This window comes from Glycine max, chromosome 2, assembly GCF_000004515.6.
Source record: "Glycine max cultivar Williams 82 chromosome 2, Glycine_max_v4.0, whole genome shotgun sequence".
NCBI classification, from domain to species: domain Eukaryota; kingdom Viridiplantae; phylum Streptophyta; class Magnoliopsida; order Fabales; family Fabaceae; genus Glycine; species Glycine max.
The window spans coordinates 40332865-40357271 of record NC_016089.4 but is presented as its reverse complement, the minus strand read 5'-3'; the positions used below and the strand labels follow the sequence as shown (position 1 = coordinate 40357271).

The 24407-nt window shown below is 33.7% G+C and overlaps 2 protein-coding genes across 3 annotated transcripts; both read left to right on the top strand.

Moving 5' to 3' along the window:
- The first annotated feature begins 3318 nt into the window (after window positions 1-3318).
- On the top strand, window positions 3319-20638 carry SPY1 (probable UDP-N-acetylglucosamine--peptide N-acetylglucosaminyltransferase SPINDLY-like). 2 transcript variants are annotated; one of them, XM_006574322.4, is made up of 18 exons: window positions 3319-3650; window positions 3965-4379; window positions 5909-6070; window positions 6182-6357; window positions 6596-6671; window positions 7195-7323; window positions 7453-7572; window positions 7662-7730; window positions 7819-7900; window positions 8679-8773; window positions 11925-11989; window positions 12988-13186; window positions 14403-14597; window positions 16671-16765; window positions 16870-17005; window positions 17113-17330; window positions 18336-18463; window positions 19675-20638. In XM_006574322.4, exons 2-18 carry the CDS (start codon window positions 3975-3977, stop codon window positions 20109-20111), a joined length of 2787 nt encoding a protein of 928 aa, XP_006574385.1. In that variant the 5' UTR covers window positions 3319-3650; window positions 3965-3974; the 3' UTR covers window positions 20112-20638. The 2 variants fall into 2 exon arrangements, with proteins under 2 accessions (XP_006574385.1, NP_001267512.1); NM_001280583.1 differs by having other exon boundaries at window positions 3607-3650; window positions 3960-4379; window positions 19675-20255.
- Window positions 20639-21899: 1261 nt separating this feature from the next.
- Window positions 21900-23526, top strand: LOC100777381 (casparian strip membrane protein 2-like). Its single transcript, XM_003519088.4, has 3 exons — window positions 21900-22239; window positions 22496-22619; window positions 23212-23526. The coding sequence occupies exons 1-3, from the start codon at window positions 21995-21997 to the stop codon at window positions 23425-23427; spliced, it is 585 nt and encodes a 194-aa protein (XP_003519136.1). The 5' UTR covers window positions 21900-21994; the 3' UTR covers window positions 23428-23526.
- Window positions 23527-24407: the final 881 nt, after the last annotated feature.

Here is a 24407-nt window from a genome sequence, read left to right as displayed (position 1 = left end):
GGTGTTTTTAAACCGACATCAACCAAGACTATTTTTCGGTCAACATCAAATAAGGTTTTTTTTTTGTCAAAGTATGCTGGGAATATTTGTCACCTGATGTTAGCCGGGATTATTTTTAACGTTGGTTGAGTCTATTTTTCAGTCGATGTTGACTAGATTTTTTTTCCAACGTCGGCTAGGGTTTGTTTGGCCGACACCAACTAGGGTATTTTCGAACGACATTGACCAAGACTATTTTTAGCCAACGTCGGCCTAAAAAATCTTAGCAGACATTGACAAAAAAATCTACCTAATATCAACTAAAAAATAGCTTGGTCGATGCCGACCAATAGAACTTATCTGATGTCGGCTGAAAGACATCCTTGGTCAATGTTGACCAAAAAATCCCTAGTCGAAGTTGGCTAAAAAATAGCCCTGACCAATGTCAGACAAAAAATCCTACCCAACATCGGCTATAAAATAGCCTTGGCTGATGTTGGTTAAAAAATAGCTCTGACCAATGTCAGCCGAAAAAACTCTAGTGGATGTCGACTATAAGTACCTGGTCGTTGTCGACTAAAAATAGTCATGCTCGATGTCGGTCAAAAATACCTAGCTGGTGTTAGCAGAAAAAATCCTAGCCAACATCAACCAAAAAACCTAACTAATGTGGTTAAGAAATAGCTCTGGCTGATGTCAGCTAGAAAACCCTAGTCGATGTCAGGAAAAAAATCCTAACCGACGTCGACTAAGAAAATCTAGTTGACATAAGCGAAAACACCCTAGCCAACATTGGCTAAAAATAACCCTAGCTGATATTGGCTAAAAATAGCTTTGACTGATGTTGGCTGGAAAAACCTAGTTGACGTCGGCTAAAAAATCCTAACAGGTGTCTACTCAACAGTTAGTCATGATCGATGTCAGTAGAAAAAAATCTAGTCAACGTCGGCCCAAAAAATTATTGGTCAACATTAATTGAAAAAACCTGGATGATAACGACCAAAAAAAATCCTTAGCCAACGTTAGCAAAAATTTCCCATGGTTGATGTTCGTGAGAAAATAACCCTAACCAACATCATCTAAAAAAAATCTTAGCTGATATCGGCAAAAAATAGCTTTGGTTGACATCATACAAAAAAATTCTGACCGAAAAAACCTTGGCCAACGTCAGTGAAAAATAACTTATGTTGATATCGACCATAAAAACTTTGGTCACTCATAGTTGTGAGTGTTGAGTGAGAAAGAGTCGCGAGTAAAAACGTGAGTTAGAGTGAGCATCTCCGAAAAAAGAATTTCAAATTCTATATTTTTTGAAAGAATTTGAAATCCTTCTGCTTTAGTCAATCAAAATGATTCATAAAAATACCAAAAATTAAATCTTCTTTCAAATACTCTATCCAAACAAACTATTTTATCATGAATTATTTAAAATTCCTTGAAAAAATGAATTCCCTTGTTAAATTGCTTCATCCAAACACACTATAAGGGAGAGTTCTTAGACTTTAAGTGTGTATTAGAGTGTTCTGAGACTTAGTGTGTCTTTTCTCTTAGGCTTGACTCCCTTTCTATAGATGCTGAGTGGACTTAGGCTTGACTCCCTTTTTATAGTTGCTGGAGTGGACTTGAGCTTGATGCCAAAAAATCTTCCTTATTTATATTTTTTATAATTTCTGAATTTTTTTTTGCTTTCAATGCCTCATTTTCATATCTACAAGTCATAAATAAAAAATATCAATTCTTAATATTTAAGCAAAAAATAACTGCTAAATAAATATTTTTAAAGATATTTTCAATATATTGTTATTATAAAAAATAACTCATATTGAACGGTTATCATAAACAAAGGTTGGATTTGCTAAAACGATAATCCAAACATGCACTTCATGTCTAACAAAAAGTCATTTAAAAATGAATTATCTCATCAAAATTGAGCATGTCTGTTTGGTGGAGATGAAATTAAGAGAAGGGAGTAGATGAAAATTATTAAGTTTGTTTGGTGAAGAAGATTTGAAGTGAAAATAATTTTGAAATCGATCGGATTCAATGTATTATTGTTCACCCATTTCCATCTCATCTCTTTCTATATATTTTACCAAGGGATCTAGCTCAGTTAGTTAAGTTATATGCATGAATGATTGTAATTTTGTTAGTCCCGTGTTTGATTCCTACGAATAAAAAATCTCTTCTCTATTTTTCTTCAATCAAACACCTTTTATTTTCACTCTACTTCTTATCTATTTTTAGTTGTCTATTCTATTTTTATTCACCTTATTTCTCTCATATCTACAAGATAGGTCACAAGTTTTGATTTAATATATAACATAGATAACTTTATCATGGACACTTTTATTAATGAATAAATAGAGTATGCTTTATCATTGTAAAATATTTTTATACAATCAATTAATTACTAATAATAATATATGATACATATTTCATTTTTTATAATAATTATCTTAAAAGTCATTAACAATGATTTCTGATTAGTTAATAATGTAATTTTTTTTCTTTACAATAACACATAAAAATTAAACTCTATATTAGTTAATTTCAAATGCAAAACTAATTGCAAGATAAATATTGAGTTTAATGTGATATACCGAATTTTACATTATCTATTATAAATAATCATTGATATAAGAGTTTGATATGGAATTTTTTTTTTCATACACGATAAACATGATTTCAGAAAAAATAAAATATCTAAAATATGTTTGGTTAGTCTTAATATATTTTTTGAGAATTAAAAATTCATATAAAAAACTAACTAAAACTTTTCTTCCATTTTAAAAAATTGGATTTCTGTTCCCCTTTTTTAAATGTTTTTATGAGAAAATAAGTTAAGATTAAATTTTGTGAATCATGAGCTAAGATTAAAAGCTATGAATCATAATTTCATGATAATTTTTTTTTTAATTACACATCCAAACATGAGAATCATTGCTTTTCACTTTAAGATTCTTATGTAAAAACTTTCCATCTATTACACAACTCTTAAATTTTACAAACAACAATACATATAGTACGAACGTGGTCGCACGAAAACACTACAAATCCATTTGTTATATGAAGTAAAAAAAAGAAGAAATATAATGATAATTTGATATTAAAGTAAAATAAAATAAAAACTAGAACAATGCTGGAAATAACAAGTGGTGGTATCATATAACTGCTTTGTACTACACGAATTGGTGCTAATAAACATTTTCCTTTTACAAAAGTTAACAAATACATACGGTTTTTGGATTAAGTTACAAAAGTTCATAGTTTTTTTTTTTTTCAATTATACTTTACTGATAATAAGTGGGAGTAATAAAAAGGGTAGTTCCTCCTGGTTGGTTAAGAACAAAGCCTGTCTTGTCACAATGCGCCTAATGTTGTAATCAACGAAGCAGTGTCAGGGCTCTCTCTCTCTCTCTGGGTTTTGGGAGACATCCAACTACCGTGTCGGAGAGGGAGCGTTGCGTGGCCATCACCACCTCGAACCAACACCAACAACTCACTCCCTCGTTGAAGATTCTTCATTCGCCATTATTCCATTCCAAAAATCATGCTCCTCTTCTTCAGGGTTTAGGTTTTTAACCTCTCTCTCTTTCTCCCTCTCTCGCGCGCGCTTCCCATGCCCTATCCCTACCACCCCATCACCTGAAAGAACCTTCTAGAAGCACCCCGTAAGTTCCTAACCCCTATTCCCCCCGAAAAATCTCATCTTTTTTACTATGCCTCATTCAATCTCTGTCTTCCCCTCTCATGCCCCTAGTGTTGGTTCAACTTAGCTCCTAGGGTTTTTTGTTTTCTGTTTCATTAATTTTTTTTGGGTGAAGTTTAGTGTGTTACTGGAGTCTCACTGCTTCAATTACATGTACTGTGTGATTGGATTATTTATTTGTTTGGTTATTACTAATTGAGATGAAAAGTTCATTGTTTGATCAGAAGTGTGTGTGTGTGTGATGTTGTTTTGTTTCGTTTTTCGTGGTTAGGAAAGTGTGGTTCAAATGGCGTGGACGGAAGATAGTGATGGGAATAATGGGAGGGAAAAGTTGGTTGGGGAAAATGGGTTTTTGAAAGTGTCTGAGCCTTCTTCTGATGGTTCTGTTGGGGATGGGGGTTCGGTGAGTAAGAGATGTGAAGGGAAGGACGATGTTTCGTATGCCAACATCCTGCGTTCAAGGAACAAGTTTGTGGATGCTCTTGCGCTGTATGAGCGCGTGCTGGAGAGTGATGGCGGGAATGTTGAGGCTCTTATTGGGAAAGGGATATGTTTGCAGATGCAGAATATGGGTAGGCTTGCTTTTGAGAGTTTTGCCGAGGCTATCAGGTTGGACCCTCAGAATGCTTGTGCTCTCACACATTGCGGTATTCTGTACAAAGACGAAGGTCGCCTCGTGGAGGCAGCCGAGGTACGTCTGTGGTGTTGAGTTAAGCGGTTTTTATGATGAAAATGGCATGGCATATTTGTGTTTCTAATACCATTTGTGGAAGATGGGAGGTGCTTTAGCTGCTTAACGAGTTTTTCCTGTTTTCATATGAAGCTTGTGTTTAACTAACCTAATGGTGATTATAGATTTATAGGTTTAGTTTTTTATTGCATTCCATCTGACATTATCTGTCAGGCTACATCTATTATATTGAGTGAGGCATAACCGCATAAGCATATAATACAAACTCTTCTAGTTTATTGATTATGACCAGACACCAGTCCTTTATTATGCCTTGAACAGGTGCTTATTCATTAAGTTTTTAAAGTTCTTGTTCTTTGCAATATGAATACATAAACTTAAGATAAAACTTATAGAAATTAGACAGTTCTGTGAATTACTTGAGCAAGAGCACTCAGCGTCTTTGGTATTTCATATACATATAAAGAATGAATACTTTTTACACTTACAAGGACAATAATAAGGAGTTAATATATATTTTACAACTGATTGTTGCCATGATTTGCATGTTTTCATGTGTAGAGAATCTTCAGCCCCACTGATTACTGAGCAAACAGTTTTCTTTTTGGGTCCATTTCAGATGTATTTGCAGCATAATTAGCTACTGGCTAATACATCTGCTAACTTGCTTTTCTTTTAGAAATATACGTTTAATCCATGCAGTTTTTAATTGGAGAATTCAGATACTAAGACTGCTAGCCTATTTTACTTAAATAATTTTAGAACATAAAGGGGATATATTTTCTTGTAATTATTCATGTATATGTTCTGGTTTATGTCTTTAGTATGTTGACTTAATACCCTAAGCATTTTCTTCTAGTTATAGATTAGGCACGATGCTTTAATTGGTTAATATTTTAGAGGTAATCTGGGTTAGGGTATTATGAGGTATGCATAGCTTAACCAAGATATTCTTAGTGGTACATTTGTCCTTGGCTGTCACAAAGTTTTAAAGTTACCACATTGTTTAATATATTTTCCATGCTTGTGTCTTGAGAAGTTGGTTGTAATTTGCATTTAAGTTGTTGAGGGAGTGGTAAGAGGAGCATATTTTGAAAATTGTTTGTCTTAACAACACTATGCTCTTGGGGGGCATTTGAAATATTTGAGCTTATAAAAATGGCTTATGAGTTTTGACATACCAATAAGTTCTATGCAGCTTATTTTTAATAAGCTTTATGTAGAAGCTTGTTAAAAAAAAAGCTCTTTCTAACCTATTTTGCTAAGCTTTACAGTCAAGCTTATGAATCATTTGATAAGTGCTGAGTTGCTGATTAAGTAAGTGCTTAATTAAGCTATTTACCCCAACAAACCCTTGATTATTACATAACGAATGTAATAAATAAATACAAATGATATAATTTTCCTGATTACTACCTTTGCTTGGCATACTGAACTTTGGCACTAGACTGAACTTAGACATAATGATACACGTTTCGAATACAAGTCATAATTGATATTCTGATAATATAATGATTTACTTGGAACAGTCATATCAAAAGGCTTTACAAGTGGATCCTTCTTACAAAGCAGCTGCTGAGTGCCTAGCCATTGTTTTAACGGATATTGGTACCAACATAAAGCTTGCAGGAAACACTCAGGAAGGAATTCAAAAATATTTTGAAGCTCTCAAAATAGATCCACACTATGCTGTAATTCTTCCTCATTTCCTTCATTTAACCTTTTATTGATCCCATTTTTTTTTTTTAGTTTTCTGTGTGCATGATATGATTTTTTTTCTTTCTTTTTATCTGTGCTTACAGCCAGCATATTATAACCTTGGTGTGGTCTATTCTGAAATGATGCAATATGACATGGCCCTCACTTTCTATGAAAAGGCTGCATCTGAGAGGCCTATGTATGCTGAAGCATACTGTAATATGGGTGTAATATATAAAAATCGTGGTGATTTGGAAGCAGCTATTACTTGTTATGAGAGGTAATACATATATCTAGAGCTTGTACTTATTTTTATGGGCCATGTAATTTTAATATTTTTTAATGTGTTTTGCGATTAGTTTATTTTGTTTAAAATAATTTATAATCAAAATCTTATTGACAGCTTTTGAAAAAAGGGAAAAAATGATTTCTTCCTAAACATTAATATAATCCAAACCTGCACTTAATGACTTGATTTCTGCTGTTGCGTTTTATGATCAGTTGATGTTTTGTGGCAGGTGTTTAGCTGTTTCACCTAACTTTGAGATTGCAAAGAATAATATGGCTATAGCTTTGACAGATTTGGGAACAAAGGTGATGCATATGCCTTCCTACATATTTCCAATTGTTTTTGAGCAACTCTATTGATATTTTCTTTTTATATGATGTCCTGTTTCTTTTTCTATAAAAGGAAAAATACTTTAACTACCAACATGAATAATAATGCAATGGTAATAAAATTAAAGTGAGTTGACGAGCAATGCTAACATTATCACACAGAGCTTGTCTTTTTTATGCAAATTTGAAGTACTGTAAAGCTGTTTGCTTGATAAAGGTGGAATCTATGGTTTGTTACTCAAGGACTGGTGCTTTTAACTGAATTTTGAAGTGGCTTATATAAAATACAAAATACAAAATACTCTCTTTGTTCTCCATGGATCAGGAACAAATTTTAGGAAAATTCTTCTGACTTGAGACCTATGGTTATTGCTTGCTGATTAATATTTAATTTTTTCTTGTCAAAAGTGTATTATATTGGTTTATAGGTTAAATTGCATAAGTTGACAACTTCAAATCACCGTGTCTTACTTATGGAGATCATTGTTTTGGTTTGTAGGTTAAATTGGAGGGTGACATTGACCATGGTGTGGCTTTTTATAAGAAAGCTTTGTATTATAATTGGCATTATGCTGATGCTATGTATAATCTTGGGGTTGCTTATGGTGAGATGCTTAAGTTTGATATGGTATGTCTCTCAGCCCATATTTCTAAATTTGCATCTGCACGTATCATGTATGTTATTAAGTATTAGCATACACCATTCCTGTATTACTAAACTAATTGCCTTATTGGAAAAATTGTTTATACTACTTAGGCTATTGTGTTCTATGAACTTGCCTTCCACTTCAATCCGCATTGTGCGGAAGCTTGTAACAATCTAGGTGTTATATATAAAGATCGTGACAACCTTGACAAAGCAGTGGAATGTTACCAGGTAAGGACAATCATGTCAGTTGCTTTCACCCTTATTGGAGGGACTGCATAGATTTCTTATCACAACTTTTTTTCCCTCCTGTAATGCAGCTTGCTTTGGGAATCAAACCTAACTTTTCACAGTCATTAAACAACCTTGGCGTTGTATACACTGTCCAGGTTAAGTATTGTGCATTCTTTAAATTTGGGAGTTAATCAAAATTGTCAAATGCCTTCAGTTACTGATTTTCTTCTTTCTTTTCTCCAGGGTAAAATGGATGCTGCGGCGAGTATGATTGAGAAAGCTATAATCGCAAATCCAACATATGCAGAAGCATACAATAACCTAGGTCTTTTTTATTTTAATCTTTTCTGTAATTGATAATTTGTGTAGTCATTATGGTCACTTAGTGGGATAAGGCTTTTGTTGTTGTTGTTTGATCATTGTGGTTTTGCTACAACTTTAGTTTGCTCGTCTTAGTCAAGGTTGTGCTGCTTATTGACTTTTTGTTTGACATGTTGCCAGAATAGTTGTAGATTAGGTTATATGGTTGATTGATATGTAAAATGGTTTTCTTATGTAAACTTTGGTTGAAAAGAGTCATGTAACCATCAGATTCCTCACTATTCTAACTGTGAATGAGTAACATTCTAGGCTTATCTGGATAGTCAGAAAAGGTGACAAATAATGCTCAAATAGGTTCAAGTGAATCATATTTACTTGCTCTTTGGTCAGGCCATTTTCGGTTGAAAGTCTATTGAATAGTTTATAAGTAGATGAGTTCCTAGAGATTGACCAAAAAGCTGGCTACAAAGCTTATTTTGCAATGATATTACTACTGCTGAAGCAAGGATATCTAAAATTTCTTTGAAACAACATTGAGTTACAAGAATTCCATTCCAAGGGAGTTTTGAAAAGTTGGCAATTGATTGTGTTTACATTCTTTGCATGGTGGACACTTCTGTAAGTTGTACCCCCTTCCCTAAAAGGTTCCATGATATGGAATTTTCTTTTTCTTAGTATTTTGTTATAAAATATATGATTTATTTCAATGTGCACACGTAAATGAAACTCTTAGCAGTAGCACCTCTTTTATCATACACTTTATATTTTGTATTCTTGTGCAGGAGTTCTTTACAGGGATGCTGGTGATATCGCTCTAGCAATTAATGCTTATGAGCAATGTCTTAAGATTGATCCTGATTCTCGAAATGCTGGCCAGGTCTGGTGCATTATGGGGGATTTTTTTTTGTTATTGTTGATTTTGTAAAATTTTCCATAGCTGAAAGTTTTCATTGCTGGTGCTATGTAAAACCATTAAATTGTGGCTTGCTGAGAATGTGTCTTGAAACTAAGTTTGAGCCTGTCATTATTCCTTAAAGCCTATGCCAAACACAGTTGGAGCTATTGAGAGAAATTACATTGGTCTACCAATCTTAGTGCAGGATTTTTAAGAATACCTTGATATGTGTATTATAACCATTCCTGTATCCACACTCTATCTATGGTCAGAATTAGGTCTACCTGGAATCTAATCTGATCTGTAATTTGTACCTTATCTAGTACCTCTGGTACTCTTTAATATATATATTTTATCTTTGCTGATAAAAAAAAAACATTGGTATTTAAACTCTAATAGGGCATCATTTCTAATTTAGAGGATTTCACTTAACCCTTCAACAACTCCTTTGATGTGCAAGCTTACAGGACAATCAAGCCACTCTAACTGCTATAAATTGGAATGTTGATACTAGTAGCATAAAGGCTTGTCAAGGACTAACTTTCCTATATTCTTACCCAAGGATGGTTTTATATGGCATTATCATTAAGATGCCCCCTTATGCAAGAACCCTTTAGGTTTTAGTCCTTCTGAATAAAAAAGGAAACGGATGGGAGTGATTTGACATTAGAGTTATAAGTTAAAATAAAGGGAATATAATAACTAAGGACTAACTTGGGATGTTGATACTAGTAGCATAAAGGCTTGTCAAGGACTAACTTTCCTATATTCTTACCCAAGGATGGTTTTATATGGAATTATCATTAAGATGCCCCCTTATGCAAGAACCCTTTAGGTTTTAGTCCTTCTAAATAAAAAAGGAAACAAATTGGAGTGATTTGACATTAGAGTTATAAGTTAAAATTAAGGGAATATAATAACTGCTTGTATTAGTTGTGGGCTTGACCAAGTAGGTGACCTGACTTAACAGGGATTTATAAATGACTAATGGCTAAATGACTTCATAAAATTGTCATGACTAGTGTTATCAGAACTGGACCGGTCATCGACTTGGTCGAGGCAATGAGTCATTGGTTGAACTGCATAAATTGGTATATATTAAATTTACAAATTTTATAATAAAGAGGTGCTTGGTGGCAAAACTTCTTCTAGAATGCCTTGGCTCATGAGTTCAATACCTGTTGACAACATTTTTGGTTTGTAATAAAACATTATACATGAGACTGTCTACATGAGTTTCAAGTTTCAACAAAATGAAATTATAAAAAATGAAATGAGGGTAGTAGCTGTCACGTTATGTAGGCCTAGATTAGCAACAGAAATGGTATATTGGAGAATGTGAGTTACAGAAAAGGCACCTAGGAAAAATGTGGTATATTGGACAATGTGAGCTGCAAGTTGTCATGTTAATGAAATAGTCGTTGGAGAATATATACGAGTCGGCCGGGCCAAGTAAATTATTGGTTCTTACTGTTTAAGAGTGTGCTAACCGGTTCTTATCGGTGATGTGCATGAATGATCCAATTACTCAACTGGACCAGCCATGGTTCCAGTTCCTGGTCAAACCGGCCCAGTCCGGTTTTAATAACACTGGTCATGACCTCTGATATGGGTTTGCCAACCTCCGACCTTTTGTTGGAGAAAAGAATAAAAAACTTTTGATCTTATATATGTGTGTACTTTGTATTGTATAATGTGTTTGGGTATACTGGGCTTAAGTATTGAGGACTGAGTACTTTATGTAATCTTCATCCATCATTGTGTTACTTATGCTCTGTCTGTTTCAACTTGGATGTAGACTTATGGTCCTCTGTGGGTTGATCATATTGAATTCTTTGTCTATTTCCAGTCTGGTTCTTTGCTTAGCATCTGATTAAAAGAGAGTTTTCCCCTCTATATTTCTAACAACGAATGTTCTGATCAGTATGTGGTTTCTTTTAAAATCTATTTTATCAGTTTCTCTTCCTTTCCCCTCCTGGAAAATTAAAATCTGCCAAGACTCTTTGGGAGATGGCAAATTGAAATTTAACAACAGACATAATTGATTCATCAAGAGGTATTGTAATATGCTATAGTGATGTCAAAAACCAATTCCTCTGAAAAGGTTGTTAGTTAATGGACATGAATGACTTTATTACAACTCTAACATGGCAACCTCATGCTAGAGTCTGTTGGGCTTGAATAGATAATGCTCAAACATTTTTTACTATGTGCTGAAATTTAGCTTTTATTAAGAATGGTTGCTAGGATTGAACTCCTCTACACATTAAGGTTCAATACTATGTTATGAACTAACTAACCCAAAAGCTTAAGTTGGAGACTAATCATTGGCATTATTACATCTTCAGCAAGCTAAGAATTCTTGAAATGAATCTTAATGGTAAATCTTTTCCCCAAAAGCTTTGTGATGACCAGCCTTGTGTTGCCAATCAAATGAGATTAAAAGCCTCAACATCTTTAAATCCAATGGCACATCTTTTTATTATGTGAGAAATGGAAACCTTTTCTAACTAATCCAAGGCATTTTCCTTTTATTTTTGGGTTTCTTTTTACTCACTTTCCTCACCAAAATCTTGCCTCCCATCCTTTTAAGTTTTGGTAGAGGCTTTTGAGAGTTTAAATATGACCTTGTTTATATGGTATCTCTGAAGCTGCAAAGTTTTTGCTTCCAACCTAGCTTGCAAGCCCTTTTTTCTCTTATTTCTGCTATTGATACTTTCTTGGATTTGTTATGGGAAGCCTCAATACTTATCTTTGCTTGTACATAAATATTAAGTATCTTGACGATAGAAGATTCCTTCCACCCTGATCCCCCTTTCCTCCCCATGTCTTTGGTTCTTAATTTTCTTTGAATTTCTTAGAAAAATGGAAGGGAGTTCAAGTTGCTATGATGATTAACGGTAGTTCAGTTGGGTGTTAATGGTCTTGAAAGTGGCATTTTTTTTAAAATTCAAATTCATACAGTTTTCTCATAATTTGGAAATATTTTGTTATATTCTCATTAGTTGTGACTTGATACAGGGTTTGGATGATTGGATTTTGTTGTTTGCAAGTATTGGCTCTTTTAATTGTTGGGCTTTTCCCCCTTTTTTCCCTACAGCAATTGATATCTCTTTAACACACTAATGTGCAGAACCGTTTACTTGCGATGAATTACATAGATGAAGGAAATGATGACAAACTTTTTGAGGCTCACAGGTACAGCTTTCTCCTGTGATATTTTAAAATTTAAATTTTGATTATTGGTAGTGTTTGACCATTAAGGCCATTATCGAAAACTTTTCATCAATTCATTGATTGTTTTATAAATGTTTCATTAAAAAAAGTATGATTTCCCTAGGTGATGAGAGAAATAGTACTTTAATTGATTACCTGATCAACTTCATTGATTTTTCATAAATGTTTGGTAAAATATATGAATATATAATTTTTGTAGGTGATGAATAAAGTAATACTTAATTGATTTCCTGAAACTGAAACAAATATACCATGTGTTGTGCTGGTGGAAATAGTCTGCCATTTTGTTAGTTATTGATAACATTGATGATGGTAATGAAGAAAAATAAAATAGAAGCTGTTAAAAGAAAAATAATTTTCTTGAATAGCTGTGTATTCACTAAGAAAGAAAAGCACAAATAGTGAGAGCTTGATTGAGTTTTAAAGGCATGAAGAGATTAATTTTCTATGGCATGCATCAGTAAGATGCAATCATTTCTGGTAACCTGGCAACTTTGAAGCGCAAAACCATTTTTTCAGTAAACATAAATTGACCAAGATACCTTTTAGCTCTTTAACATGAATTCATTGTTTTGGATGCTTTGTTGAGATCTCTTGAACTAGTCATTGCATTGGAAACTATGCCCTAAAGCTCTTAATTGTTTATTTACATTTACGGAAAATGAAGCCATTTATATGATTGAGAGTAGCTGAATAACACTTTTAAATCACAATTGGCATGTTGTGTAGGAATAGAAAAACCATATTCATGTGTTATGTTTTGAAATGTACGTTTCTTCTTGTTGACTCTGCCAGTAGTGTTTCTTTATGTGATTAATGACATGCTTGAGTTTTGATCAGTGGTAATTTCAATTGCCATATTTTGTCAGCCATAATATTTTTATGCATAGCAACTTTATGTAAAAAAAGTAGAATGATATGTAGCCTGGAGAATTTATCAAAGAAATGTTTCCATACAGGGACTGGGGTAGGCGATTTATGAGACTATATTCACAGTTCACATCATGGGACAACTCAAAAGATCCTGAACGGCCTCTTGTGATAGGATATGTCTCTCCTGATTATTTTACACATTCTGTGTCATATTTCATAGAAGCTCCCCTTCTCTATCATGACTATACCAATTATAAAGTGGTTGTTTATTCAGCAGTTGTCAAGGTATCGTTTATGAATGCATATGTGCAACAATGTTATATGTAACTCTGTTAATGCATTTGGTCAATTTTCAAAGCTCTTGCAGTGCATTTGGTTATGCTAGGTAATTGCATAAAATATTTTCCAGTGCCATCTAAAAATTGTAGTTAAATTTACCTGTTACTCCCTGATGGGGTTTAGGGTAGATATGTCAATCAAATATTGGAAGAGCCTGAGTTCCCCCCCCCCCAGGGGGTGATGTGAGTGTCTGGAAGACAGTTTCTCAATCTTTGCGGATGATTTTAGGTCTACAAAATTGCTTTAGGAATTATGGTTATTGTTTTATAGGCGTTGTTGTTGTTGTTGTTGTTGTTTTGGAAGCAAATGGCACTTCTTGGCCAGTTAGCTTCATGTCCATTGTGGGTTTTGTTTTCCAACTGTTTAAACTGATGGTGCAATAGCTACTTCCTATTCTGGTTTCATGTTCTATTTTAGTCATAATTGATCTAGATGAGGTTTCAGTGTTAAAATATTCTGGTCTTTACACGAGAAAATATTTATTAAGCAAAATAGAGTCTGGTATTTTGCTAACTACAAACAAATTGTGGAAGGGAAGGAAATAATAATCCTGGATATCACAAAAGTCGTCTGGTGAATAGGAGCTATCTTGTCAGCCTATATATATCTTATGGATTGATGCTCTAGTGACTGGATGTCTCCCCAAATATCCACAGGTCCATAGCATAACTATAAGAAGGCCTCATCTGTAGGGTGGGATTGAGATCACTTATGATGCCCACATCTACATGATGTCCACATCCTGGTTTATGGTCCAAGTAAGATGGTTTTGTATTGGGAGTATAGAAAATATATGGTATACCACATGCTGGCTGGAGATGCTGATAGAGTCGGAAGACTACCGTTTAATTGTCATGCGCCACGAATAAAGTAGTAAAGTACTAGGTGCTCATTTTCCTTTTCGTAGTGGCTGTAGTTGCTTTTGTCCTGGGCATCCATTAAGTTGGTGTTCATCTGCCAATGTGGATTAAATGCTAAAGAACCTTCTTGCTATCAATTATTGTGGATTATTATTTATCCTTAGGCTTAGCAGGCCAAAAGTGATTCTGGTCTGCATATTTATTGTTTAAAATTTGAATTTTGGTTCCATAATTTGTCTTGTCATTAATATCTCCATTTTTTTTTTCTGTGGAATGAAATTTATTTTCCTGTGATGTTGCAGGCAGATGCAAAAACCATCCGGTTTAGAGAGAAAGTCTTAAAGAAGGGTGGGATCTGGAAAGATATTTATGGAACTGATGAAAAGAAGGTTGCCGACATGGTTAGAGAAGATCAAGTTGATATTTTAATAGAGCTTACTGGTCACACTGCAAACAATAAGCTGGGAATGATGGCATGTCGACCTGCTCCCGTTCAGGTGTTTTTAACATCTACATATTTAGATTTTTTTCCCTTTGTCTATCAACTTGTAACTTTTCTGATCCTTCTTATCATATTCTCTGTTTCCCCCCTATCTCTACTTTGTAGCATGTTGATTTTGTGAAGCTGCAATTTTTATCTGTTGTGAGTTTTGGCGCATTCTTAGAGAAAGTTCCATTGTATTATGCTACGGGTTAATGTTATTTTCATCTTGTGTAATACAATTTGAAAGTTCCTTTGTGTTATTAACCAACTCTTTCAATTCCTGTTGTATTATGCTACAAATTAATGTGATTTTCATTTGTGTAATAGAAATTGAAATAGTTGGTTAATAATGCTTAGTTTATTAGAAATGGATTGGGCTTTAATGCCAAAAGGTAGCTCATAATATTTCAGTCATATTCCTAGCGGATATGGGGCATCTCAAGTCTTAACACACCCTCCTTACATTTGGACTGGACTGGACATTTGGAATGCTAAGTTTAGGAAAATGGAAATCTGCATGTGGCCCAACATAAAAATTGGATAGATTAGTACCATATTAGAAATGAGTTAAGCCTAACTCAACCCAAAAGCTAGCTCACAGGAGGATTGCCCAAGTCTTATAAAGAGTATTTTGGCTATATTCCTAGCTGATGTAGAACATCCTAATGAGTTTAATCCAGCTAATTTGCTATTATGTATTTTTTCTTAGATGTGCTTATATTTGACTTGTAGATCAAATAATTTATATATAATTTAGCCTGAATTCAGAAAGGAGACAATTTATATATAATATTTAAAAGAAATTTATTTGTGTCATGAATCAATTTTGAACAACTATTAGGTATATATGTCTTTAATGTATTCTTTTGTTTCGATATTACATATATCTTCTCCATGTATATATGCAGTGCTTAATTTAGCCATCAAGCTTGTGATATAAAGTCTATATCAGTGTTTTACTGTACTGTTGTGTGTCAATGTAGACAACACCACATGCTATTTATAATATGAAAAAGGAATCAATATTGATTACAAGATCAATCAATTGCCGATTTAGAATATTCTAATAATAAATACAATATTGGGAATAATATCAAGACATAGTCTCACACAGTCACACTCCCCCTCAAACTGGAGCATATGTGTGGCATGAACCAAGCCTATTACAAATGTGGTAAACCCAGTAGAAACTAAAGGCGGTTTGAGTGTGTGGTTGCGCCAGATAAGCATGGCTCGGTGGCAGCCAATGAAGGCCCGCAGTGACGATGCGTCATGCGTTGTGTGTGTGAACTTCACGTGCTAGGGCCCTGCATGGGGCTGCTTGCAGCGGTGTTTTGAGTTGGCTGCGCACGTGGACGGCATGATGATCTTCAGAAAGGTCGACGAAAATGCTTGAACAGATCGTTGGAAAGAGGCGAAGCATGATGGTGCAGTCACTAGACTGCGGGTCAGCCAAACAGCGATAAAATAGAGCCAAACAGGTTTATCAGAGGAGGAGCATGGCAGGGAGGTTGTTGGAGAGTGGGTCGTGCTCCGGAAATGGGATCACGTGTGAGTGTCACGTGTTGGAGTGTGGTGGTGGAAGAGGTCGCGGTTGACGGCATTGGGTTTGCTGGAGAGAGGCACTTTTGATCGGAGGGTCACACCGGTGAGATGACAGCTTGGTGGCAGTGTAAGCATGCTCGCACCGTGCGTGTCACTGTTTACGCAAAAGGAATGCTGCAGCAAAAAGGGGAAAAATCGCCAGAAAAGAGGGATAGTTAGGAGAGAGGTCCACTGGGGACAGTAGGTCCCCGGTGGAGCATGATTTTCGTTATTCCTCTGTCAAGAATAACCTAAGCTCTAGATACCATGTAACAGTGTTTTATTGTAATGTTGTGTGTCAATGTAGACAGCACGTCATGCTATTTATAATATGAAAAAGGAATCAATATTGATTACAAGATGAATCAATTACTGATTAATAGGAAATAGAATATTCTAATAATAAATACAATATAAAGACATAATCTCACATTCATGGTAACATGTGCTATGCGAATCAATTTGATATTTGCTAAATTGTAACATATTGCATGACATGCAGGTGACTTGGATTGGTTATCCCAATACAACAGGATTGCCTACAATTGATTATAGAATAACTGATTCTCAGGCAGACCCTCCCGAAACAAAGCAGAAGTAGTTCTCTTCTTGAATTTGTGTACTTTCTTGTCATTGATCTAGTGCTTCCCCTCTATTATCATGGTATTTTATTTTCTAATGACACTTTTCCCAAATTACAGGCATGTTGAAGAGTTAGTTCGATTACCGGATTGCTTCCTTTGTTACACTCCTTCCCCTGAGGCTGGTCCTGTTTGTCCAACTCCTGCTCTTTCCAATGGCTTCGTTACATTTGGTAGTTTTAACAATCTTGCCAAGGTAGTAATATTGTTAAATATATCATGTAATTCTATTTTTGATTATGAATAACAAATTGTAAAAGGTAAGTCGTGTATCCCCTGATTTATGTTGTTTTATTTATTCAGATTACACCCAAGGTACTGCAGGTCTGGGCAAAGATACTATGTGCAATTCCAAATTCTCGTCTTGTGGTGAAATGTAAACCGTTTTGCTGTGATAGTGTGAGACAGAGGTTTCTTTCAACACTAGAGAAGTTAGGTCTTGAACCACTACGAGTTGATCTTCTGCCCCTTATTCTTCTTAACCATGATCATATGCAAGCTTATTCTCTAATGGACATCAGGTAACATCTATTTTTGTATACCTTTTTTTTGGTCCTGCATAAGCTCTGGCTTTGTTATTTTTTATTCATACATATTTTGGTTTGTTGACTACGAATCTTGGGTATTATGTGTGGCACCAATTTTTTTTTTATATATATATATATATATATCTCAAGTTTTAACCTTTTCTGTATCCTTGGTGATTATTGGATATGATATAACTGCAATTTAGTTTAAAGGCTGAAAGAGTGACTCAATTAGGCTTGTAGCATCATCTAAATTAAAAACTTGGTGTGTGTTTGAATTAGTTTATTTTTGTATCTGGAAATGCTGTCAGTCAAACTGCTCGAGAACTTCTACCTGAAAAGCTATTTTGTGAAAAAAAAATTAAGCAAAATCAAACAATGTTCTTACTCTTAAAATTTGTTTGCATCCTAAAATTTAATAATTCAATAGTTATGCTAAGGATGGTTGTTTCTGATGCTAATCACTTCGTAGTATGAATGCATAATAAAATTTACTCAAGATTTTAGAATTTACATTTTGTTGTCAAATTCTAACTTCATATATATTTCATTGTCATAGTCTATGTAGTTATTTAGCCAGTTTTTAAACAGCATTATATGAATAGCATCTAGAAAAGCACAAGACCATTACAAGTATATATTACAAGGTTATCTCTTGGTTATTTTATTGAATGTTAAACTTTATTATACTACTACCTGCAATATTATTCAGCTTATTCTTATGAAATTTTATTAAATATTGTCTATGTACATTGGTTTTTTGGTCTTGTTTCATGAATCATGGTTGAGGTTTTACCTGTTTATTGTTGATTGTTTGTATTTCCTGCACATAATACATACATGCATCTGAAATATGAAAAAAATTCTAACTGCTGATGTTGGACCAGTGGTTGTGATCAATTATTACTTATGATCATAAGAATAATGCAATACTGTGTGTTTGTTAAATAGCTTGTCTTATGCCCATGATAATCTTTCTTTTCTGTCTTTTGTATTAAGTTTGGACACATTTCCATATGCTGGAACAACCACGACTTGTGAATCTTTATACATGGGAGTTCCATGTGTTACAATGGCTGGTTCAGTGCATGCACACAATGTTGGTGTTAGTCTCCTTAGCAAAGTTGGTAAGAATCTGCAATATTTCCCAATGAATTAGTGCGTGTTTATTTTACGCTCATCCCACTTTCGGATGCATGTTCAATGCCAATCCTCCTTTTCACAATGGATTGGCGTTCAATGTAACCCAATGGTGTTTTAGTTGTTGTTTCACGAGCTACCTTGGGAATTGTGATTTTGTGGAATGCCTTCAAGTGAGCCCAAAGAAGTGCTTGGCTAATTTCATTATATATAACATTTCTAAATACTTATAATTTTTTCTTGGCTGTTGTTGCTGCTAGTTTGTATCTGACAATTTTCATGATTTCTTGTGTTTTTCATTTAAATAGAGCTTTTATTTTTTAGAAATTGATTTATAATAATTCTGATTATTTGTTCAACTAGTCAATTGTTGTATAGTTTGGTTAAAAGTTGTGCAGCTTGTGACTATCAATTTTTTAATGTATGAACAATAAAAAAAATGTAACTGGGAAATTCTATGTACCGTGCCTTGTTGATGCCAATGCTGGCTGTTATGAGTTTGATTACAGAATTCAATGATCCTAAACACAGAGGTATGAAAACTTGGGTGCCTAATTGGCTAATTCTCAAACAATTATACATGTTTGAGATTAACATAGCTATATGGATGAGTATAAAAGAAAGCTATGTTCAGCTAGGTGGATGGTTGCAACTTGCAAGTAAATCATGAACCAGCCAAAAATCTATTTTTCTTGCAATTAGTGTGCTACTGGGCCTCAATTGTCAAATTCCTAGGATGGGAAATGTTTTTTCAGAAGAAGACAGCCACTGATGCCCGATGGATGGTTTTTTGACTTGATCTAAAATAGTTTGTCATGCGATTTAACTTTGTGATCTGTAGAATATTTTGAATTTTAAGAATCCTGCATAGTCTCTTGCCTTGTGTCTTATTTGATTATGGACTTGTTCCAATTTCTTTCACTTGGTTGAACTGGATAGCGTAGTTGAGCATAGCTTTCTGTTACTTTTTTTTATCGGCATAGCTTTCTGTTACTTGAAACAGGCTCGTGTTCACTTCTCTTCCTGCCTGTATAATATTACTCTTTCATCTGTTTGTTTTATAGTACATTTTTCTTCTCTTGTGGGAGAAGTTATTAGATATGAATTCAATACTCCGAATAGTATGTAGAAACATATTATTCTTTGCATCTTTTGTGTTGCCATTAAAACTACGAATATCTCACTTCTAACAATTCAGGTCTGGGCAATTTGATTGCCAAAAATGAAGATGAATATGTAAAATTGGCTGTGAAGTTGGCCTCTGATATTTCGGCACTACAAAATTTGAGAATGAGTCTTCGAGAGCTCATGTCTAAGTCCCCTCTCTGCAATGGAGCAAAATTTACCCTTGGTCTAGAGTCAACATATAGGAAAATGTGGCGCAGATATTGTAAAGGAGATGTTCCGGCTTTGAAACGCATGGAGCTGTTGCAACAACCTGTTTCTTCAAATGACCCATCCAATAAGAACTCTGAGCCAACAAGGGCCACAAACTCAAGTGAGGGCAGCCCCGGATCTGTCAAGGCCAATGGATTCAGTTCAACACAACCACCGAAGCTTAATTTTGTCAATTGTGAAGAAAATGGTGGGTCGCTGAATCACAGTAGTAAGCAAGGTATGGTGGGTTCAAGTTGAATTTCATGAGAGTCCTTTGTTGTGATTCAAGGATGCTAAGCTGTATTAGGTTGATATGATGTATATTGTGGTTGCTACTGGAAGAGGCTTGCAGCTCCACGGCATCACAAGAGGCTAAATTTTCATAGAATGACAATTTTTTCTGGGAAAGAAGTGTAAGCAACAGTTACCAAATCGATTTGTGTCCTCAACTGCTGTTGATACTCCCAGAGGTGATGCTGCTTTGAAATGGCATCCTTCAATATCTGTAACACATTTTCGCCCCCTTAATTATAATAGCCAGTTGAGAGTGTAAATTGTGTAATATTTATTTAATTTTTTTTTTGGGGTATGGACTTCTTTTCTAGCATGTTGTTGAAGGATGGAGTGTACCTGTGTGAATGTAATAGGCTTTCATGTGAAAAACAGGGGTGGACAAATTAAGATTTCTGTGTTGATTAAGATAGGAATATGAAAGTTTGGCTCTGAAGTACTAAAGAGTTCAAAACATGTCTACAGAGGAAACAATATCAGAAGCAACTTAATTAGCTCTTAAGCTAGTAGTAGTACTCTAATTTGATAACTGTTATTATGACATTGGTCAATGCTATTATGTGACGAGATGTGGGCATAATTTTACCCTTCCTTAGGATTGATCAGTACTTCCTATGAGATACGTGAAAATGATTGTTTTCACCTGATAGTTGGCAACTAGTAAAATGTGATTAGGGCTAATGTGTTCTCATTACATTAGCGAAACAGTTTTTCATAATTTCATGTAATGGACCCAACAAACTCCACAATAGCCTAGGTTCCTGGTAATAAGGATCTTAAAATACCAGTTAAGTATTAATCTCTAAAGAATTTTGATGTTAATATAATGTTTTGATTATAAAGAATGAACTAGATGTTAACTCATAAAAATTTCTGTTAGAGTTAACTTTAATATGCAGTGAAATCTTCTTGATTCGAATGAGATTATTCCTTGATGGATTTTTAAGTTGTCTTAAATTTTTTTGGATAATTAAAAAGAGAAAATGAGAAATCGTGCAAGAAAGGTAGAATGGGGAAACAAACAATCTAATATTGCATTAATGGATATGAATTAGGTTTGATTGACTGGACGTCATTAATTATTGTCTTAATGGATTAGGGATACTGCATGGTTTGGTTGACTGATTGATTAGTTAATTAATTAAAGAAACTTTGTTAGTCATAGCAGTAGGTTGGATTCTGAACTTAAATTAGTAACTACGAATTTTAGTTTCCTAGCCTTTCCATTATTTTTCAACTTTAATTTTGATGGTCATAACAGCATTAAGCAGTCTTGTTTTTTTTTTTCCCCCCCTTTAAGAAAACAGCAATGAGGAGTCTTATTCAACCATGTAAATTTTATAGAAGAAATTTCACATCTAATCTCGACAAGGAATTTGTTAATAACATTTCCTAACTTATTTTTTCTAAAACTCTTTTTATTAGATAGAATATATTGAGAGTTATTAAATTAAGTGAGACTCATTCTTTATTTAGCAAGTGTCATATAATTTTTTGAATTTTAATAAATTTCAGCCAATAACAATAAATCCTGAAAAAGTGTATTAAATAAAGAATGTATTACTAACATTTTTTTCTTTCAACAAAAATAAACTAATTAAAGAGGAAAATAAATTAAATAAATCTCTCTCGTATATATTTGCTTTATGAAAAGAGTAGTGGAAATGGTTTCATAACCACTCAACCTGATCACTTCCCTTATGTAGTCAACTTGTACAAATGCTGATTCATATCACCATTCTATCACTCTATATAAGCTTCAACAATCAAGCCATTTTGCATATTCATACTACAATCTCATTCTTACATATCCTTCAAACACAAGCTTCTCCTGTTTCCAAAGCCAAAAAATGTCAACCACCATTGATGTTCCTGAATCAAGCAATGTTGCTAAAGGCAAAGCAGTTTTAGCTGCCCCACCAAGGCCAGGAGGGTGGAAGAAAGGGGTAGCAATAATGGACTTTATTCTAAGGTTAGGTGCCATAGCAGCTGCTCTTGGTGCTGCAGCCACTATGGGAACCAGTGATCAAACACTCCCTTTCTTCACTCAGTTCTTTCAGTTTGAGGCTAGTTATGATAGCTTCACTTCTTTCCAGTATGTGGCCTTCGGAACTCTATTTTATATGCCTTTTCGAAACATCAACATTGACAATCTTATTTGCATTCAATTTCTATGCATCCACGGAATATATTTTTTTTTATTGTCCTTCAATGAGAAATCATAGTAGTTATGATTTCAAAAGTAATTGTTATAAAATTTAGCAAACTTGTAAAAATCGTTCATATATATAGACATTTACTCATCTTGTTCATCCAAATGAGAAATTAACCTAATGGTTAACAAAATGCAGGTTTTTCGTTATTACAATGGCTTTAGTGGGTGGCTACTTGGTGCTATCCCTACCTTTCTCTTTCGTAGCCATCATTCGCCCCCATGCAGCTGGACCAAGGCTTTTCTTGATTATCTTAGACACTGTAAGCTCTTTCACACTTAATTAGGCTTTGTATCTTTATGGATAATTTTTTCTCTCTTTAAGTGCTTATAATAAGACAAGAAAAATAAAATGAATTGAGTTTTTTGCAGAATTTAAAATCAGTACACTTAATTATTATAAAAATTCCTTCATCTAACTTCTCTAAAACTTGAGATATGCATAAATTGATTTTAACTTATAGAAAATTTGAATTAATTCATTTTACCTTTTTATTTATTTTTTCTTCTATGGAGAAGGCCTTGGATTATATATATATATATATATATATATATATATATATATATATATATATATATATATATATATATATATGCATGGCAAGTCTCTTTTACCATTGATAATTTCTCCAATAGAAGAAGCATGTCAAGGGGTCTGGATCATTGATCACTACAAGAGTTATTGTAATTGTTGATAAAACACTTGGTTTAAGCTATGCAACACTAAATGGCTTAAGCTTTTTGTGTGTGTTGATCACTACAAGAGTTATTGTAATTGTTGATAAAACACTTGGTTTAAGCTATGCAACACTAAATGGCTTAATAAGCTTTTTGTGTATGTTGATGACATTGCAGGTGTTTCTGACTTTGGCCACTGCTAGTGGTGCTTCAGCTGCTGCCATAGTTTACTTGGCACACAATGGGAACCAAGACTCGAACTGGCTTGCCATATGCAACCAATTTGGAGACTTCTGTGCACAGACCAGTTCAGCAGTGGTGTCATCCTTCGTTGCTGTGGTTGTCTTGGTGTTGTTGGTTGTTATGTCTGCTTTGTCTCTTGGGAAGCGTTGAGAATTAACATGCTTATTGCTTGGGGCTTTGACTTAATTATCTGTGTATTATTCCTCAGGTTTTGAGGTTTCCATCAAGTTAATGAATTGTGTTCTAGTATTGATTTGGGAAGATGTTTCAACGGAATATTTAAACAATTTAGTTGCCTTTTGGGTATAATAATTTGTTGTAGTTTTAACCATTAGAAATGATTTAATACCTATTCAAACAAGTAATTTTTAACAATTTTTGAACTCTAAAAAATGAACGCAAGAGAATAATAATAAAAATGATAAATTAATGTCACATCAATATTTAATGGACTTAGGACCATTTTGAATCCATTTGAAAATATAAAAGACTAAAATAGGATTTTTAAAACATTATTAAACAAAATAGAAAAAATAGGAAAATATGAAAGTTATAGAACAAAATGATATTTTAGTCTTAAGTTTATTTAAAAAATTATAGAATCACAATTAGAACTAATTGAATAAGTAGTAATACCTATGAAATTTTGTGATTTCGACTAAATTTTAATCAACAATAAATAATTAATGTGTTTAAAATAAAGTATGAGAAAATGTTACTAACATGAGACAAGTGAATAATATTACAACAGATTTTGTTATAATTTATATTATTATTTTAATGTTTCATTCACTTTTGCTTTAGTTAGATAGTAACTTCTCAGAAAAAAAAGCTTGATAACAACTATTGCGTCTTGGTTCATTTGTAAATGAAGAATTTGAAAGGAAGAATAGAAGGGAACCAAAAATAATATATATTAACATGAATAATTATTAAGGGTTATGCCGCAATTTTAGAATAATAAGTATTATTCACACATGATCATGAACAATCTCATAAAAAACATAGAAGAAAAAAAATATCAATTGGAGAAGAGAAAAACCAAGAAAATTCTAATCTCTCCCAAACTGTCAATAATCAAAGTTGCAGTTTTTCTCAAGCATTTAAAGATATGAACTAAAATCTATTCA

Coding starts and splice junctions, on each gene's coding strand:
- SPY1 (XM_006574322.4), top strand. CDS start 3,975: ATGGCGTGGACGGAAGATAGTGATGGGAATAATGGGAGGGAAAAGTTG. Junction 7,901..8,678: donor AGAAGCATACAATAACCTAG/GTCTTTTTTATT, acceptor ATTCTTGTGCAG/GAGTTCTTTACAGGGATGCT. Junction 11,990..12,987: donor AAACTTTTTGAGGCTCACAG/GTACAGCTTTCT, acceptor GTTTCCATACAG/GGACTGGGGTAGGCGATTTA.
- LOC100777381 (XM_003519088.4), top strand. CDS start 21,995: ATGTCAACCACCATTGATGTTCCTGAATCAAGCAATGTTGCTAAAGGC. Junction 22,240..22,495: donor GATAGCTTCACTTCTTTCCA/GTATGTGGCCTT, acceptor AACAAAATGCAG/GTTTTTCGTTATTACAATGG. Junction 22,620..23,211: donor TCTTGATTATCTTAGACACT/GTAAGCTCTTTC, acceptor ATGACATTGCAG/GTGTTTCTGACTTTGGCCAC.